General features: G+C 39.3%; 1 protein-coding gene and 1 long non-coding RNA gene across 8 annotated transcripts in view; one reads left to right on the forward strand and one right to left on the reverse strand.

Moving 5' to 3' along the window:
- The window catches only part of LOC122680064, a 114,524-nt gene that overhangs the window by 54,091 nt on the left and 39,690 nt on the right, over window positions 1–20,743 (forward strand). The window lies entirely within an intron of this gene.
- ABCC9 (ATP binding cassette subfamily C member 9) overlaps window positions 1–20,743 on the reverse strand; it is a 148,629-nt gene that overhangs the window by 36,686 nt on the left and 91,200 nt on the right. For all 7 annotated transcript variants that reach the window (XM_043880913.1, XM_043880916.1, XM_043880915.1 and 4 more), the window contains 6 exons: window positions 19,101–19,197; window positions 15,034–15,263; window positions 13,948–14,096; window positions 13,669–13,738; window positions 11,451–11,608; window positions 5,332–5,424 (listed from right to left, as the gene is read on the reverse strand). In XM_043880913.1, the coding sequence (XP_043736848.1) occupies window positions 5,332–5,424; window positions 11,451–11,608; window positions 13,669–13,738; window positions 13,948–14,096; window positions 15,034–15,263; window positions 19,101–19,197 (797 nt within the window). The remainder of the gene's footprint in view (window positions 1–5,331; window positions 5,425–11,450; window positions 11,609–13,668; window positions 13,739–13,947; window positions 14,097–15,033; window positions 15,264–19,100; window positions 19,198–20,743) is intronic.

The raw sequence follows: 20,743 nt of genomic DNA on the forward strand, positions 1-20,743 counted from the left end.
GTGGGCTACAGTCCATGGGGTTGCAAAGAGTCGGACATGACTTAGCAATTAAACAACAACATGACACATATAGTTTAGATACTGATGCTAGGTCAAATTAAGTTCATTCTTGGTGATCAACATAATCAGACCAAATTCTGTGTAACCTTTGTTACAAAGGAAACTTCTAATAAAAATCTCATCCAGGAATTTCCTTGGTGGTCCGGTGATTAAGAATCTGCCCGGGAGTGCAGGGGATGCTGGTTCAATCCCTAGGCAGTGAACTAAGATTCTGCATGCCACAGAGTAACTAAGCCCAAATGTTGCAACTAAAACCTGATGCAGAAAAATAAATAAATATTTTTTAAAAAGAAACTTCATCCATTTGAACATGGGAGCTACTTCTCACAGAAACTCATGTTCCATGTTGATAAATCTTTTCTACATCACAAAAATAGTCTCTTTTTATTTTTCAATTATTTTCCCTGGGTAACAGAAACAATGGAAAGCTGGATCATATAAACAAAATAACTGATTGGAAGGTTGGAGGAAGTGCCAAATTCAACTTTCTGTGGCTTCGGCTTATCTTACAGAGACCTCCTGTCTATGTGTTATGTTTGCAGAGAATAACCAAATTTCATCTGACAGCCTGATGGTGATTCCTCGTTGATAAAAGACTGCTCCAAGTACCCCGCCCCCCACCATCGCCCCAAATCTTCCAATCAATTTGCAAAAGTTTACAATAAACTATCACTATGTCAAAAATGAAGAAGTCTGGGGTAGGGTGTTCACTTGGCCCGTGAAGCCATCCATACAGGCCAATATAAAGCAGATAGTTGGGATTTATCCAGTCAATCTGATCACTCCAACATGCCAAACCAGAAAAATCAGATAATTGAGTCAGACAGCAACATCTGATCTACGATAATCAAAGGATTTGACAACCAGAGCCAAATAATTACCTCACTTTGAGTTATGTAGCCTTGACCCAAATGCCATGCACAGGAGGACCTGTGCTGAATAGCAATACACTGGGCGGGACCAAGCAGACAGTGAAACAAGACTAGCCTCATCATGACCCTCATACAGATGTGAGCTTAGTCACCCAGTCACGTCCGACTCTGCGACCCCATGGACTGTAGCCCACCAGGCTCCTCTGTCTATGGGGATTCTCCAGGCAAGAGTACTGAAGTGGTTGCCATGCCCTTCTCCAGGGACCTTCTCAACCCAGGGATCGAACCCAGGTCTCCCGCACTGCAGGCCAATTCTTTCCTAGCTGAGCCACCAGGGACAGAGTAAATAATTAACACAGGATGACTCACAGAGCGATAGGGTTTACTGAGATAGTGGATCTCAACTGTGAACAGATATATCCAATTCTGCATTTGCATTATTGGGTGGATTTTCACCCACTCATTCAGGAACATTTAGCAAGCATGAACTCAAAGCGAGACATTACAACATATATGTATGAACAGGACACAACCTCTGCCCTAGAGAAGCAAGCACATTGTCCAGCAAAAGAGGTAAGCATGGTATTGTTGTAGTATGAGCAAGTAAAGATGGCTCAACACAGAAGCCAATCATAATGGTCCTATGTGAAAAATGCTACGTGAATATAAAGGAAGGTGAAGGTTTGCACTGGCTAAAAGACCAGAGTGGCAGGGATTAGGGTGGAGGGTGGGGAGAGATGGATAAACCATCTCTGGGATGGGCTGGGAAGACGGACTGAATGAGGTTTTAAGAAATGGGCTGAATTTTTTAGGGCTTCCCTGGTGGCTCAGATGGTAAAGCGTCTGCCTGTAATGCGGGAGACCTGGGTTCGATCCCTGGGTTGGGAAGATACCCTGAAGAAGGAAACGGCAACCCACTCCAGCACTCTTGCCTGAAAAACTCCATGGATGGATGAGCCTGGTAGGCTACAGTCCATGGGATCACAAAGAGTCCGGCACGACTGAGCAACTTCACTGGTTCACAGAATATTTCAGGTGGACAAGGAGGGACAAAAGCATTGGAAGTATCGGCAACAACATGAACTAAGGAACAGAAATGAGAAAACAAGGTCAGGAACTGGAGTCAGGGTCCCCCTTCCCAGAGGGCTGTGATGATGGAGAGATGTGGGGAGGGGGAAACTTGGACCAAAGCCTGTGGACTCCAGTTGAGACGAACATTCAACACTTCATTGTGACAAAGTGTTTTGTCTGGGACTCTTCTTCCTCTCCCTCTAGTTTGGGGATATTGTTGCAGATACACTCTTAAAGAGTTTGTAAATGGAGCTGGCAACAGTCTGAAGCAGCAGTGAAAGGGGAGGGGTGGAAATGCAGCGAACATTCTTTCTGTGTGTTTCTATTTGGCAAGAACCCTTCTGTTTTCCTAATGGAAACTTTGACACACTCAGTCTGTATCTTTTCATCCACATCCAGCTCATCTTCTGAACATTCTTAGACCTTTATTCTGTCAGACCAAAAAAAAAGTAGGAAAGGTCACTGAAATCTCAGTCTAATTTAACTGTGATCCTCTAGTGGTAAACTACTTGAGGTTAGTTCATGCTGCCTCTGAGTACACCGTGAACCCTGAACGCAGGGGAGGAAAGCAGCCTAATCAGTAAATACAAACTTTCCAGAGAGCTGACGACTCTGGGGACTCTTACTAGCCTGAAAGAGAGGAAGAAGCAGATGGAAAAGAATGTGTTTGATTCTAAACTGTTGTTCACTCGCTAAGTCGTGTCTGCCCCTTTGCGACCCACGGACTGTAGTCCACTGGCCTCCTCTATCCATGCGATTTTCTAGGCAAGAATACTGGAGTGGGTTGCCATTTCCTTCTCCAGGGGATCTTCCTGATCCAGGGATCAAACCTGCATTTCCTGCATTGGCAGGTGGATTCCTTACCACTGAGCCATCTGGGAAGCCTCATTCAAGTCTTAGGTGATATGTAATAGTTTGTCCTTCTTAGAGCTCCCTAGAATTTTCCTGATGTAAAATTAGGAACAGTCAAGCCAAATTCTGCTCATGTGTCTAGTGAAGAATAGATGATTAAATGAAAAATCTAAACCTTGACTTTCGGTCAAGCTTCTCTTTCATTTGAGACCGTGCTCATTTTCTTCAAGATGTTTTACATGGTCCAGTCCTCATCATTCTCAGTGAATGACCTCACTTGTTATTCAGGGAGAAGACAGAGGCTGTTTTCTGTTTCACCTGCCAGCTTGCCTGAATCAGGCCACTGCTTGTTCCCTACCTGCCATGTTATCCCAACCATTTCCCCTGTGGTATTTATCTGGGGTAGAAATAAAAGGCCATATCTTTGGAGTCTTTCTATATTCATTGCAAGACTAGCACTTGGCATGTGTTCAAAACTCAGATAAATTAACTCAAAAGAACTTTGCTGAGAAAACGAAATTCTTAACATGGTGTACTTATGAGTACCACTGGGCGTTGCTGGCTACTATTAGAACACAAATTATGTCTTAATCAGTTCAGTTCAGTCACTCAGTCATGTGTGACTCTTTGCGACCCCATGAACCGCAGTACGCCAGGCCTCCCTGTCCATCACCAACTCCCGGAGTCCACCCAAACCCATGTCCATTGAGTTGGTGATGCCATCCAACCATCTCATCGTCTGTCGTCCCCTTCTCCTCCTGCCCCCAATCTTTCCCAGCGTTAGGGTCTTTTATGTCTTAATACTTACATTCAAAGTCAAATGATTCTTCCATCTCCAATAAAAGGTATTGCAAACTTTGATGGGAAAACACATCTCTGTGAAAAGTATAAATGCTCCACTATGAAATCTAGGTAGATTTATGCAGAAATTCTGTGGTACATGTAGTAGATAGTGGCTGTATCTTTATATTCTACTTTTGACTCCATTATATACACACTTTTATGTGATTTAAATATTTCTCAGGTTAGAAAACTCTCTTATTGAAATTGCTACAGGTTTGCATTTAGCACTGCAGAAAGATATAACATTTTAACAAGTTGATTTTCTGGATTAAATATAACATTCAAGGATGCCACCTCCTTTTCTGATTTTACCTGAATAGGGAAAATAGAGCCAGGTAATTTTTTGAGTATTAGGTAAACTCTCTTAATGAAAATCTTGGGATATTACTTCAATGTTTACCAACATTGAAGAAAAACTATTTAAAGTCTGAAGTAACTTTGGTGTAATAATATTTCTTTTATTATTATTATTAATGCATGTATTTTAGCTTCTATATTACTTCTTTGCTAATCACTGTGGTTAATGCTTTAGGTGTGTGTGCTCAGTTGCATCCAACTCTGTGACCTCACAGACTGTAGCCTGCCAGGCTCCTCTGTCCATTGGATTGTCCAAAAAGGACACTGGAGTGGGTAGCCATTGCCTCCTCCAGGGAATCTTCCCAATCCAGGGATCGAACCACCGTCTCCTGCACTGCAGGCAGATTTTTTACCACTGAGCCACTGGGGAAGCCAATGCTTTAAATGAAAAGTGAAAGTCACTCAGTCCTGTCCGACCTGTTTGCAACCCAATGGACTATATATAGCCCACTAGGCTCCTCTGTCCATGGGATTCTCCAGGCAAGAATACTGGAGTGAGCTGCCATTTCCCTCTCCAGAGGATCTTCCCAATCCAGGGAAGGCAGGCCTCCTGCATTGCAGATGGATTCTTTACCATCTGAGCCACGAAGCCCAAGAATACCGGAGTGGGTAGCCTATCCCCCCTCCAGGGGATCTTCTGGACCCACGAATTGAACCACGTTCCCCTGCAATGCAGGTGGATTCTTTCCAGCTGAGCTACCAGGAAATCCCTAATGCTTTACATGCATTATATCAATTAGTCCAACAACCCTAAAAAGCAAAATGGTTTTCCCTATTTCACAGATGAGGTTAGGGAATTCAAAAGCCTAGTCTAAATCACACAGGTAGTATCTATCCAACATGATGCTGAATTCTTTCTCTATTCTCATTAAAATTTCAAATAACTATGATCATTTGTTGTTGTTGTTGTTTAGTCACTAAATCATGTCCAACTCTTCTTGCAACTCCATAGACTGTAGTCCACCAGATTCTTCTGTCCGTGGGACTTTCCAGGCAACAATACTGAAGCAGGTTGTCATTTCCTTCTCCAGGGGATCTTCCTGACTCAGGGATTGAACCCGAATCTCCTGCACTGGCAGGAGGATTCTTTACCAGTGAGCCACGTGGGAAGCCCTCTGTGATCATTTATTGTCATGTTTTTCTTACCACTAGTTTAGGACACAGGCACACACACAGTGGGGCATCGGAAAATGGGAGCAATGATCAGATATTTGTAGGCAAATATTTGTTGATGATGTAACTGCCTAATCAACAAAATGAAAATATGTTTACTTACCTAAATGCCCGAATGGTAGTGAGTCCTTCAGCAGTTTCTGAGAAGTGGCAAAGCAGAGGGAGCTGGGTACTGTCATCAAGTTCCTGGAGGTCCCTAGGACAGAGAAAAGTACAGAAATAAACTTTGCACTCATTCAGACTCAAAGAATACTGTGTGTGTGTTAGTCACTCAGTCGTTTCCAACTCTGAGACACCAAGGACTATACGTTGCCACATTCCTCTGTCCATGGAATTCTCCAAGCAAGAATATGGGAGTGGGTTGCTATTCCCTTCTCCAGAGGATCTTTCCAACCCAGGGATCGAACCCAGATATCGTACACTGCAGGCAGATTCTTTACTGTCTGATCTGGGGGCTTTGTTCATTCTAAATTAAGGTTATTAGTTGTCAGAGTAACTACTGGGTTGGCCAGAAGGTTCATTTGGATTTTCCCATCTTTTGGAAAAATTTGAACAAACTTTTTGGCCAACCCACATATTTTCCTCCAACATTCAATAACAAAAATCCAACACCTTATAATCTAAAGAGGAAGAGAAAAATAAATACTACATAATAAACATGGGTCTAGGCTGAATGTTATGTGTTGTACAAAAGTATCAGTTTTGTACCACAGTTAAAGTAAACGTCTATGGGAACACATAGGAAGGAGCAATTAATGTAGGAGATGGGAAATGTTTTCTTTGAGCAGGTGTTACTTAGGCCAAACCTTAAGCATGAGCAGTGTGCTTCAACCAAACAGACAAGAAGTGCATTCCAGCTAAGGGAACAAACCAAAGCAAGTACAGAAGACTAAAGAACTGGCGAATTCAATCTGGCTGGTGACCAGAGTCCTTTGGGGATGTTGTCATGGGAAAAGGCTGGACAAGCAATGGGGGGAGGGGCTAGACTGTAGAAGATCCTGAATGCTCTGGGAAAAAAATCACTGGGGACGAGAAATAAAATGACCAGAGCTTACTTAAAGCAACGTAATTTGGAGACCGTGTAAAGGATGGAAGAGAATGAGTAAGAATAGTTTATCAGAACTTGTTAAAAATTCTGAATTAGGTGTGATGCTGGTACAGTTTAATATAGGGGGAGACTGTGAGATAGCTTATTAGAAGTAGCCTTCCAAACTGCTACAATCAACTCATTGTAGCAGAGTGAATAAGAGAGAAGAGTCACACAGACACAGAAAACAAGCTTATGGCTACCAAAGGTGATTGGGAAGAGAGAGGTTAGGAATGTGCGATTAGCATATATACATTACTAAATAGATTGGTAAACAACAAGGACCTACTTACTATACAGCACAGGGAACTATACTCCATGTGTCACAATAATCCACAGTGGAAAAGAATCTGAAAAAGTATATGTATATACATATACATGCATGGGCTTCCCAGGTGGTGCTAGCAGTCAAGAATCTGCCTGCCGATGCAGGGTACGTAAGAGACATGGGTTCTACCCCTGGGTGAGGCAGATCCCTTGGAGGAGGGCATGGCAACCCACCCCAGAGTTCTTGCCTGGAGCATCCCATGGACAGAGGAGCCTGGTAGGCTTCAGTCCATAGGGTCACAAAGAGTCTGACACGACTTTGCTCTACACTTGAAGCTAACACAATATTGTAAATTATACCTCAATTAAAAATAAAATAAATTTAAAAAGAGAGGGGAGTCAAATATGGCTTGTTTGTTACTTAGCAGACTTGGAAGATGACAGTGCTATATACCAGGATGGGAGACAGAGAAGAAAGATATCGGGAGAGACAGATAATGAGTTTGGCTTCAGCCACAATGAGATTGAGTTCCTCCCTAAATAGAACTGGCATTCACTGGTCCTCCAAGTGTCAATATATATTTTTAGGTAAATAAAGTACTCAGTGAATGGCTGGTGGACAAATGCCTGAATCACACCCTTTCTATAAAGATGCACACACTAGACAACTTTGTAAATCACACAAGCTAGCCTTTCTAGAAGGCTAGCAGTTCTATCACATGTTTCAAAATATGCTTTTATTTTTCTTTTCAGCCTTTTTCTGTCTTTCTTAGGTTTTGGGGGTGGAGGGAATCAAGAGTAGCAGTGCTGATATTCACCTGTCAGTCAATGGAACTGATTACATTGTTACATAATCTTCAACTGTTAAATAATCTTAGATCTTTTGGGACTGCCTGGGTTCTCCCATGACCAAAGGCAAAGTCCTTCTGTGAGTTTCTAAAATGAATTTCTCACTTCAGAAACTCAATGAGGGGAAGGAAGGAGAGGGGTGAAGAGGAGGATGAATATGAAGGAATGTAAAGAGTCTGCGATTGTTAAACAGAAAACTCAGTGGCTATTTGTAAATCTGACACAAGCAACAAGTGGTCACTACATTGAGGTCTGACATGAAGGGGTAAAGATGAGGAAGGAAGAACCTCTTTTTACAGGACTGTGTTTTATGAAACCCGGAAGGTGAGGTTACAGCTTGACCTTATTCTCTTGTAAATAGGAAAGCTTACTTACAGAGCTAGCCACACAGGGGTCTTTGATGTTAGATGTTCGAAATTCAATGGCATTTCCTGTCTGATGCTAGGAACGATTGAGGGCAGGAGGAGAGTGGGGTGGCAGAGTATGAGATGGTTAGATGGCATCATCTACTCAACGGACATGAGTTTGAGCAAACTCCGGGAGACAGTGAAGGACAGGGAAGACTGGCGTGCTGCAGTCGATGGGGTCGCAAGAGTCGGACACGACTGAGCAACTGAACAACAGTAAGTCCCCCACTTTAATTCCCTTCGGTGTTTACAAAATAGTGTGTTAAATTGCTCAAGATTTTCAATATGAGTGTTTTATTTAGAACCTCAGCATGGAGAGGTGTCTTTTTATGGATGAGATTTAATATCATGTGGTCCTATTTGCAAAGGGCCAGAGAATTTCAAATAAAAATGGTTTATAATCCATTATCAAAGTTCATTCGTTAAAAATGACCATCCCTTCCATATTTTAATAATCTACTATGATGAAAAGACTTAGCAATTCAAATCTGTAAAGAACTAGGATTATTTGCTTGGCCTCTGTGCTCAACTTCTATTGCCCAGGGATGAAAACAGGTCCACATAAGCATGAGTCTGAAGTAAAACATAACTGTTGAATATCAGTGGTAAGAAGGCAAGAGGAGATTTGGAAATAGCCAGCAGAAAGGAAGTGACCGAACTTTTCTGCCCCTCCAACATGCAACATCAACAGTGATACCAGAAGAAACGAAAGAGCAAATGTAATGGCTAGCCTCTTCCTTCTGGTCTGAATTTTCTATGAGCAAAGAGAAGAGGCTAGAGATCAAAAAGCACTCTAGGTTTGACATATGTCCATAACATTTGAAGGATCCTAATTTACAGCCCCAAGGGAGAAACAACTTTTTTTTTTTCCAGAAATGTTGCAAATGAACAACTATTTTGGAAGACATTTTTTCAGTTTTTCATAAAACTGAACAGTTTTACCATACTATCAAGTAATCATGCTCCTATGTATTTACCCAACCAATTTTATTTTATTTACTTATTTTTTTTACCCAACCAATTTTAAAACCTATGTCCACACAAAAAATCTCCATACAAATATTTACAGTAGTTTTATTTGTAATAGTAATGGCTTCCCTGGTGGCTCAGTGGTAAAGAATCCACCTGTCAATGCAGGAGACTCTGGAGATGTGGGTTTGGTCCCTGAGTGGGGAAGATAACCTCAAGGTGGAAATGGCAACCCACTCCAGCATTCCTGCCTGGAAAATTCCATGGGCAGAAAAGCCTGGAGGGCTACAATCCAAGGGGTCGCAAAGAGTCAGACACAACTGAGCATGTATGCACACACACATTCATAATATTTATAACCCCAAGCTAGAAGCAACTAAGATGTCCTTCAATAGGTAAATGGATAAACAAAATATGGCAATTCACAAAATAAATATTATTCAATGATAAATTAGTTTTATAATATTCTAATTTATGAATGTGCTTTGAAGCCATGAAAAGACACAGATGAATCTTAAGTGCTTATTTCTAAGAGAAAGTAGCTAATCTGACAAGACCACATACTATATGATTCCAATCATGTCACATTCTGGAAAAGACAAGACTACAGAGATTAAAGGTAAATCAGCCTGCCTCTAAATTGAATGAATAATGAAATGTAGCAAGAAAAAAAAATTTGCAGATATAGTCCAGAGATTCCCAATCTTAATCCTGCTTTTTCCTGTTACCTGATGAATCTATATACATACATATATATACGTATGTGTACATATACACATACACATACATAACACACACATAATTTATGTATGTATACATATATACATACACATACATAACACACACATAATTTATGTATGTATACATATATACATACACATACATAACACACACATAATTTATGTATGTATACATATATACATACACATACATAACACACACATAATTTATATATGTATACATATATACATACACATACATAACACACACATAATTTATGTATGTATACATATATACATACACATACATAACACACACATAATTTATGTATGTATACATATATACATACACATACATAACACACACATAATTTATGTATGTATACATATATACATACACATACATAACACACATATAATTTTTTCACTATCCCTGCAATCAAGTCTATTGAATCTTTTCATTTTACTGAGTAAACTCTATATCTGGCTTCCTATTCCAGCACTTAATCCACATATAAAGGTTACCTTATTTATGTTTTATCTTCCCAAGAAACTAGATTTCTTGAGAACTGCTTCTTGCCATGTTGATCTCTTCCTCTGTCACATGGCTTGTGCAGTTATTTACAACACACTAAATGCCTAATAAGTGTTTGTTGAAATAAAGAGATTACCGCAATGATATAAAATTTACAGTACTATTAAGGCAGAACTTCAAAGTTAAACTGGAAATTTCAAAACAACTAGTACTATATTTCACTTAATTATTCAACATCTCAGCAAATGATAAATCTTATATTAGCAGAAGAATTTAAAATTCACGGCTATCTTTTATTTGGCTGGATATTCAAGGGCATGTTAAATAACCCAATCTGGAAATTTCCAATCTCTTAAAGTTACAGTACTCTTACCAGACATTCAAGATTCTCTACTTTTATAGTTATCACTCTGATTTATCCCTTTAACTTTTTTTACTTCTACTAATCTTTTACAGAGTGCATTTTACTCATTTGAAAATATTTTTATTTCCCCACTTGCAGAACATAATATTAAACTACTTATTCTTTGGGGCTATATTTGGTTTCATAAATTTTCTGTCAATGCCATGTTCAGAGAAAGGACCATGGAATGAAAAATTGGGCATATTCTGTAGACTTAAAACTCAACCAGATCAATCAACTTGTTCACATAAGTCTAAGACTATGTAAAGGCTCAGACAACCAATTACAGAAGCAAAGTGAAAGTGACAGTCACTCAGTCATGTCCGACTCTTTGTGACCCCATGGACTATATAGTCCATGGAATTCTCCAGGCCAGAATACTGGAGTGGGTAGCCTTTTCCCTTCTCCAGGGGATCTTCCCAACCTAGGGATTGAACCCAGGTTTCCCACATTGCAGGTGGATTCTTTACCAGCTGAGCCACAAGGGAAGCCCAAGAATACTGGAGTGGGTAGCATATCCTTTCTCCAGGGGATCTTCCTGACCCAGGAAGTAAACTGGAATCTTCTGCATTGCAGGCAGATTCTTTACCAACTGAGCTATCAGGGAAGCCATGGAAGCAAAATATCTCTCTAAATGAAACTTAATATCAGGATAGGTTTCATCAAGTTAAATTAAGTTTCTTTTCCAAATTCCACATCTTAATTGGAGAAAAGTAAAAGTCACTCAGCCATGCCCGACTCTTTGAGACCCCATGGACTGTAGCCTGCCAGGCTCCTCTGCCCATGGGAGTCTCCAGGCAAGAATACTGGAGTGGCTAGCCTTGCCCTTCTCCAGGGGATCTTCCTGACCTAGGGATCAAACCCAGGTCTCCTGCATTGCAGCAGATTCTTTACCACCTGAGCCACCAAAATATTATAGCAAATCTGAATCACAGTCAATCAAATATACAGGCTTTTGAAGATGAACAGAGAAGTGTTTTACTTACTTAGAGGCCACTCGGAAGTATTTCTGGATAAAATAAAAGGCAACCCCAAGAGGCACTAGTGCAACCAGGAACACAGGGGTGGCATAAGAAATCATGCCAATTGCAGACACGCAGAGCAGTGTTGACCGAGTTAGAGATTCCAAAGTTGGCGGGATATGCTATTAAGAAAACAGTTTGAAAGGAAAATGTTTTAGCTCAAATAAAACACGGGTAATAAGGCAACAACACATTAATTTCATATTAAGTTACATAATCAGTTCCAAAATTAATATATAAACATTTTCGTTGTAAGCAATTCATCACTCCTTCGATTTCACTCACTTCCCATTGTTTAGTATATTGATCCATCTTTCTACCTATCTGCTTAACCAGTGGTCAGTTATTTACCTATCTACCTATTTATTAATATCTTATGGGATTTTTAAACAAATAGCATAAACTATTTTATATAAATAGCATAAACATAAACTCTAAACCTCATTTGTCCATTTGCTTGCTTTGTTTGACTGAATAAGATGGATTGTAAATCTTCCCATGCCACTATATACCAATCTATTTCTTTTTAAGGGCTACATAGTATTAAAGAACTCTTTAGCTTTCCCTCTAATAATTTTAATTGCTACTTCATATTCTTTGCATGCTTTTCAACTGGATTGTTTATCTTCCTTATTGATTTTTAGATGATTTTTATATATCATGGATGTTTATCCTCTTTCTTTACATGAGTTGCCCGTTTTTCTCCCAAAGGATGTATTATATTTTAAATATGATGCTTTTACCTCAATAGAAATTTAAAATTTTAGAGCCATTTCTGTTGGCTTTTTTTTCTTATTGTTTTTGAGTTTTGTGTCTTATAAAGACACTTCCCATGATTTCTAAAAGTATTCTTCTACATTTTATTTTATGGTTTTATGTTATTAGATGGCCTCCTTTATTACATGTGAATTTGCTGTGTATTTATAAATAATTAATTGTCCCAACACCCTCTACTGAAAAAACATTCCCGTTATTACTGATTCAAGATAGACTGGTGTTTCTGAGTTCTCAGTTTTGTTCTTTTGATCAACTTGTTTTCTGTAATCATCAGAGTGTTTTAATTTCACAGTATTTTTTAGGTATCTGATAAGGAAAGTAAACACACACACACACAGACACAGGAGTTTTATGATTTCCAGGATAGTTGAATCACTTTCCTTCATACTAGGCTTATTTCTATTTTTCTAGTTTTTGCTGTTATTATAGGTTAAATGTATTTTTCACATAATTTTTTAATTGGTGGAGAGAAAGTTACTGGCTTTTGTATCACATATCTAATGTAAATACTCTGCTGAATTTCCTAGTTGATTCTTCCATACCAACTCTCTAGGGAGCAATAGTGTCATCTTCCAAATAAAGAGTGTTCTGTCTCTTCTCTTCCAATACGTACTCCTTAGGAAGTGTTTTAGGTGCAGCATAATCTGACACCAATATTGTGAAAACACCAAAATTTTTAAACATACATTTTAGTCAGTTGCATGCATCATTCTTTACCTTAATTGATGGTAATTTAGGTGTTCTTAAGGCCACTTTGGAAAATCAGAAAAGGAAAGAACTGAATTTGCTAAGTCTTCACTCAATCACCCTAAAGAGTCTGTTCATAGATCCAATTTCAGACTCTGAGGTCTTTAATTTCAGGATAAACTTCTGGAGGCCTAAAGACCTAAGACTAAACCAGGCATCCTTGAAATTATTCCCTAAAATATCCCATCATGTAATATCACATCAACCTAACAAAAGTAAAGGACATCTAAGACGACTTGGTATTCCATGCTTTCCTTCTGGGAGACACTCTGCATTAATTCTAAACTTTAAGAACGTTACTGTGAATGGAGATACAACACTGATTAAAATCCCTTCTTTTACAATAAAAACATTTAATGTTCATTCTTTTCCATTTCTATTTCATGCTGATTCTCTAAGTATCCTCTTCCATGTGGATAAATTACTTTAAATTGATCTATTTCCTTTAAGATTTCATTCTAGAAATCTATGCATATTTCATAGACTTCATAGTCTAGAAATTTATGCATATATGTAATATTGATATGAATGCAAATAGGCTTTTATTTAGGTTCTAGAAATCCTCTACTGTTAACAGGAATCATGATTTACCTTAAAATGTTGTTTGGCTTACAATGATAAATTTATTTTTGAACTTGGAAGTAATTCAGGCACTCACCTGATCAATGATATTTGTATCAGCTGAAAAGCGATTGAGAATCAGTCCCAGTGGTGTGGTATCAAAGAATCTAGGCAATAAACAGATTGAATGTAAATGATAGAACAGATAAATGATCTGGAGCCTAAACACTGCTAATAGACATCTTGGTGTCATAAAAATGAGACTATCCCTATTCATCTGCTGAAAGACTGAATAAATTCTTTAAAATTTCACACTTCACTTTAATGTAAAATGCATATTTTTATGATTTTGTAAAATAAATAACTACTTTTTTACCTTATTGGTCCAAGAATTATTTTATTAAGGAGATTGTGGTGAAGATTTTTAGCAGCTGTGAGACCCATCCATTCCACAGTGAGAGATGTAACAAGGCAGAGGAAAATACCTGCTCCACAAAGTATGCTAAATCCAGCCACATAGTAGGTCTAAAAAGCAACCAATACAAAAAAGCACAGATGACATTATCAACTGAGTATTTTCTTGCTAGGACACCAAATGTCAAAGTCTGGCAATATTGTCAATTTCTATTATCTCACATTAATTTACACAGTGGAAGGAGGGTAGTTCTCCTGGGGATACTCCTGGGGATACTCAGGGCAGTATCCCCACCATAATCCCATGACCGAGTCCCCGCTTGCTCCCTTCACTCTCTTTCAGGGTTTGCCAAAGGGTAGATGAAGCATTAGAGTTAGTTTTCTGGTTTGAAATATTCTTGACTTTTTAATATCATAAAGTTCATTCTTTCTATCCGTAATCTCAGAATGACCAGCTGATTCATTGGTATAGCAGTTAAAATCAGATACTATCAGAACAAGAACAAAAGTCCTGTGTGCATATTACACACACACACACACACACACATAATGTATATAACTCTCTTGAATCCAAACCCAAGCATTATCATTAAATATTTCTTATTATATTTCAGGTCTTGCCCTAATTAACCTATTGAATCATTACAAAAGTACCGTGACAGTCACAGAGGGCAGACCTGTGGTTGCCAAGGGGGAGCCAGGTAGGGTAGGGATGGATTGGGAGTTCGGGATTAGCAGCTGTAAAGTATTAGACATAGAATGGATAAACACCAAGGTCTACTCTACAGCACAGGAAACTATATTCAGTACCCTATAATAAGCCACAATGGAAAAGAATATGAAGAAGAATGTATAATATGTATACCTGAATCACTTTGCTGTATTGCAGAAATTAACACAATATTGTAAATCAACTCTACTCCAATAAAATAAAAACAAACAAAAAAACCTCACAGAATTCCTGTGACATCTGAGCTATTTGTATCTAACTAGATAAGAGTATCATCTCAACATTTCGTAGATAATGTAAAAGCAAAACCTACAGTACCTGATCAGTTTTTCCAGTACTGGTTATACTATACTCTGAGGTCCACGTGGCCAGCCAGTAGTCTATCGCTACAATGACGGAATGTTTCAGAAGCTTAGAGAAAATCATCAGGAAGAGCAAGAAGAATCCTCCAGAAGTGAGATACCGCCAACAGGTCTTCCATGGCATTTTAGTCCTCAGCCTCATTACCGTGGACATGTTATCATCCTCATCTTCCTCCTCTTCTTCCTCTGCGTAAGAAGCACTTGTTTAATCTTCTGACAGGCAACAGGTAGATATAGAATTTGTATTATTCCCACCTACCAACAAACCTTCATCAAATTTTAGAAATACAAGTCTTAGAAATTTAAATGTTTTTAGCAGAGAAAAGCATCATTTAAAAAAAAAAAACAGGTGAGGGACCTCCCTGGTGGTCCAGTGGTTAAGAATCCGCCTTTCAATGCAGGGGATGCAGGTTCAGTCTCTGGTCAGGGAACTAAGATCACACATGCCATGGGGCAATGAAGCCCATGCACCAGCCCTACTCAGCCCACATGCTCCAGAGCACATGTGCCATGACTATAGAGGAGCCCGTGTGTGCCATATCTAAATACCCCTCATGCTTCAGTGAAGATCCCATGTGACACAACTAAGATGACACAGTCAAATAAATACATAAACATTTAAAAAAAAATAGGTGCGTGCCCATTAACAGATGAATGGATAAAGAGGCTGTGGTATATATATACAATGAAATAATTCCCAGTCATTAAAAAGACCAAAATCTTGCCATATGCGACAACAGGGATGGATCTTGATAAGGGCATTATGCTAAGTGAAACAAGTCAGACAAACACAAAATACTGTCCTGTTTCACTCATATGTGTATTTTAAAAAACAACCAAAAAAAAAAAGAAAAAGAAACAAAGCAAGTGAACAGTCCAAACCACATAAAAACACACGTGGATATACAGAGAACAGGGTAGTGGTTACCAAAAGGAAAGAGGTGGAGGGGAGGATGAAATGGATTAAGGTGATCTACTGTATAGTGGCAGACCAGAAATACATTTTTGGTGTTGAGCATACTGTTGGTTCTACAGAAGTAGAAATGCAATGTTGTACACATGAAACTTACACAATGTTATAAACCAATGTCACCTCAATACAAAAGAAATTTAAAAACATGTGAAAATGAATAAATGAAAAAATAAAGTATATGTTTTGGATGCGAAAACTTGTTAATTTATTACAATAAACTAGCTAGAATTACAGACTAGAAGTTTATTACATTATTGAAGGAACTGTGTGCCAATAAAACCACATGCCAGACTTGCAAACATTTATAATTTTTTGAACTTTATATTTCTGAATCTGTAAAACTGCACTAGGAGGAAGTAGGTTTTGAAATTTGTGCATAGCTCAAGAGGGCATAATCCATAATCTCTGTGGTTCTTTTTAAATGTGGTCATGGAGGTGCATGAGCAAAATGGAACCTTCCTGAAGGCAAAGCCAGGGAACAGAGGACAAAAGGAAGGGAGCTCCTCTCAGCTGTTTAAACCACCGGGAAATTTCTAGACAGCTATTTTAAGAACATATTCCATTACAAAGACAGGTAACTATGGTATTTCCTGAGCAGTAAAATTTGGTCATTTGTATGGTTTAGTGAGGGCGTCCCTGGTGGCTCAGTGGTAAAGAATCTGCCTGCAATGCAGGACACATGGGTTCAATCCCTGGATCAGAAGATCCCCTGGAGAAGGAAACGGCAACCCACTCCAGTATTCTTCCTGGAGAATCCCATGGACAGAGGAGTCTGGTGGGCTACAGTCCATGGGGTTGCAAAGAACTGGACACAACTTAGCAACTAAACAACAAATGGTTTAGTGACTGTGGTGTATTTCCCATCCTTTCTTTTCCCAAAGACAGTTTTCACTGTAGTCATCTTGTATGTACTCCACCACTGTAGAATGAGCAGGCTGTGAGTAGGAAAGATAGATAATTTGGTTTGTAAATTATCAGACAACAGAGATCTAAGTATGGATATGATGGGAAGACTGATCTATCATCAAGGATCTTCATATTTGAGCTAGATACAAAAGAGAAACAGATCTCAGCATTAGAACTGAGAAATGCTGTGCTTAGATGCTCAGTCATGTCCGACTCTTTGGGATCCCACGGACGGTAGCCTGCCAGGCTCCTCTGTCCGTGGGGAGTCTCCAGGCAAGAATACTGGAGCGGGTTGCCATGCCCTTCTCCAGGAGATCTTCCCAATTCAGGGATCAAACCCAGGTCTTCCACATTGCTGGCAGATTCTTTACCATCTGAGCTACCAGGGAAGACCAGAACTGAAAAGGAGAAATGAAAAATATACACAGCTGCACATCCTTTTGCAATTTCATGGCATAAAGGACAAAGAGAAGATTGTAAACACTTTCAGAGAGAAAAGGCATGTCATCAACAAAGAGTCATGAGATCACTATTATCAGACAGGAGGTATCAATCAATGCTGGAAGGCAGTAGAGCCTTCAAATATCTGGGGGAAAACAGTTTTTACCTAGAATTTTGTGCCAAATAAAGACATTTTCAGATATTCAAGGACAAAAGAAAAAAAAAGAACAGGTGTCAGATAATCTACCCTTTGGTGAGGGTGGGTCTGTGAGTGAAACAGAGTTAGAAATTTGCATGATCAAAGAGGTAGACACTTGCAGACTGCTACCTGTCTGCTCAATATCCATTTTCTGTTTCTATATTAATTGAAATTTTACCTTGCCTATGGCTACCCAACTAAAGCCAGCATTTCTTCACTTCCTCAGAACTTAATCTGTCCACACGATGATCTAGCCAATGGTTAGTAGTAGAAACAACATGGGCAACTACTTTTCTTTCCCTTCCTGGCGGATTCAACAGACATAGGATAATAGCATCAGCAACCTAGCAGGTAATATGTACTTACTGGGATCTTTCTTATATATTTCCTCTTTTACTCTGACACCAAAGTATCATTATCTTATTTTACACATGAATAACTGAATTAACACAGCAAGCCCAGGACAGAGTCAGCCCCTCACATGCTGCATTTCCCACTGACATACTGGAGAGAGTAACTGCAGTTCTAAAGGCTATTCAGTACCAAACAGTCTCTTTTTTTCGGCTGCCCCATGGGGCTTTACAGGATCTTAGTTCCCTGACCAGAGATTGAACCTGGGGCCACAGCAGTGAAAACACTAACTACTGGACCACCAGGGAAGTCCCCAAATATTCTTTTAAAACATTTTAAAATCTAAGAAATGGGAGTGAAAAATTCATTCATTTACTCAATGAGTATTTACTGAAACACAGAATAATTATCATCTGAAATGTAAAGATGGCCCATTTTGGTGTCCTTCTGCTGGAAATGATAATCTTTTCTTAACTGGCCCGTGGAAATGTAGTCCTAGGCAAAATCCATGTAGGAAGACTGAAGTACAGTACACTTACTCTATGGACTCTTATGGTTTATCTTACAAACGTCTTGGCAACAAATGTCAAAGCAATGTAACTATTTCATTTTATTCCTCAAATTTCCAGTAAACTTTTTTCACCCACTATATTTTATTAGATCCAGAAAATTGAAACACAACAAACAGCTTTCTAATTCTCTTATTCTTCATTGCTATATTACCAGGAGAACCCCGTAAAAACTTACAGACTCAAGTATAGATCTTTCAAAGCAGTATTTTCACTGTATTCCCCATGTATTGTTTATTTCCCAAGGACTGACATTTTATTATACTAGACCTTACCCGCTTATCCGAACAAGAGTCTAGACCCATTGTCCTGTCAGTTCTCACACACACAACACAAGAGCACTCAAACACGTTGGGGAACCCCTCAAGATGCCTCGTTTGACAGCATACACCTGTTTACATACATCTATATACACCTATTGATTTCACTCCCCTTCCGTCCATTTTCAGTTTCATGTGTTTGACCTTGCCTTCACTGCTCTGCAAGGTGGCTAGTCATTCTGCACTGAGATAGACACACATCAATTGCCAAAGAGGACTTCCATATCCTATTACCCATTGGAATGTTTTTTTTAAAAGATCTACCTTCATCTTCATCCTCCAGTTGGGCTTTGGCCTCTCTTGAATACATGGCTCTTCGGAGTGTTTTCCTCTCTAAAGTTGTTTGGTCAGCTTCCATATCCTACAGGAAACATGGAGCTGTCATGCAAGGAGCTCACAGCCACAGGCAAATTCTACTTACAGTCAATGACCCACATGTACCAAATACCAACCGTTAGTTACCTTTCTGGGTCTGGAGCTCTCTGCTCAAGATGGATGGACAACTGCAGACATATGGAAAACTCCTATCATAGGAGAAGGTGTGAAGTAACACTTGAGGCCTTTGGGGAACGTATCAGAGCTCAGAGGCACAGGGCAGTAAGAAGCCAGGAAAAGCAGTAACAATGTGATGGAGCTGACTCCAGGGGCAGGGGGACACCTCTTCTAGCATTAAACCCGGTCCCACCATTGCTCCTTGTTTTGTTTTTATATCATCTTCATATACTCTTATAATTTTTCTGTGGACAAAACATGGTCCACTGGAGAAGGGAATGGCAAACCGCTTCAGTATTCTTGCCTTGAGAACCCCATGAATAGTATGAAAAGGCAAAAAGATAGGACACTGAAAGATGAACTCCCCAGATCTGTAGGTGCCCAATATGCTACTGGAGATCAGTGGAAAAATAACTCCAGAAAGAATGAAGAGACGGAGCCAAAGCAAAAGCAATACCCAGTTGTGGATGTGACTGGTGATAGAAGCAAGGTCCGATGCTGTAAAGAGCAATATTGCATAGGAATCTGGAAATGTTAGTTCCATGAATCAAGGCAAATTGGAAGTGGTCGAAGAGTTGGAAGTGGCAAGAGTGAACGTCAACATTTTAGGAATCAGTGAACTAAAATGGATTAGAATGGGTGAATTTAACTCAGATGACCATTATATCTATTACTGTGGGCAAGAATCCCTTAGAAGAAACAGAATAGCCATCATAGTCAACAAAAGAGTCCAAAATGCAGTACTTGGATGCAATCTCAAAAACAACAGAATGATCTCTGTTTGTTTCCAAGGCAAACCATTCAATATCACAGTAATCCAAGTCTATGCCCTGACCCGTAATGCTGAAGAAGCTGAAGTTAAATGCTTCTATGAAGACCTACAAGACCTTCTAGAACTGACACCCAAAAAAGATGTCTTTTTCATTATAGAGGACTGGAATGTAAAAGTAGGAAGTCAAGAAACACAGGCAAATGTGGCCTTGGAGTACAGAATGAAGCAGGGCAAAGGCTAATAACAGTTTTGCCAAGAGAATGCACTGGTCATAGCAAACACCCTCTTCCAACACACAAGAGCAGACTCTACATATGGTTATCACTAGATGGTCAGCAATGAAATAAGTTTGATTATATTATTTGCAGCCAAAGATGGAGAAGCTCTATATAGTCAGCAAAAACAAGACTGGGAGCTGACTGTGGCTCAGATCATGAACTCCTTATTTTCAAATTCAGACTTAAATTGAAGAATGTAGGGAAAACCACTAGACCATTCAGGTATGACCTAAATCAAATCCCTTACAATTATACAGTGGAAGTGAGAAACAGATTCAAGGGATTAGATCTGATAGACAGAGTGCCTGATGAATTATGGGTGGAGGTTCGTGACGTTGCATAGGAGGCAGGGATCAAGACCATCC

This window comes from Cervus elaphus, chromosome 22, assembly GCF_910594005.1.
Source record: "Cervus elaphus chromosome 22, mCerEla1.1, whole genome shotgun sequence".
NCBI classification, from domain to species: domain Eukaryota; kingdom Metazoa; phylum Chordata; class Mammalia; order Artiodactyla; family Cervidae; genus Cervus; species Cervus elaphus.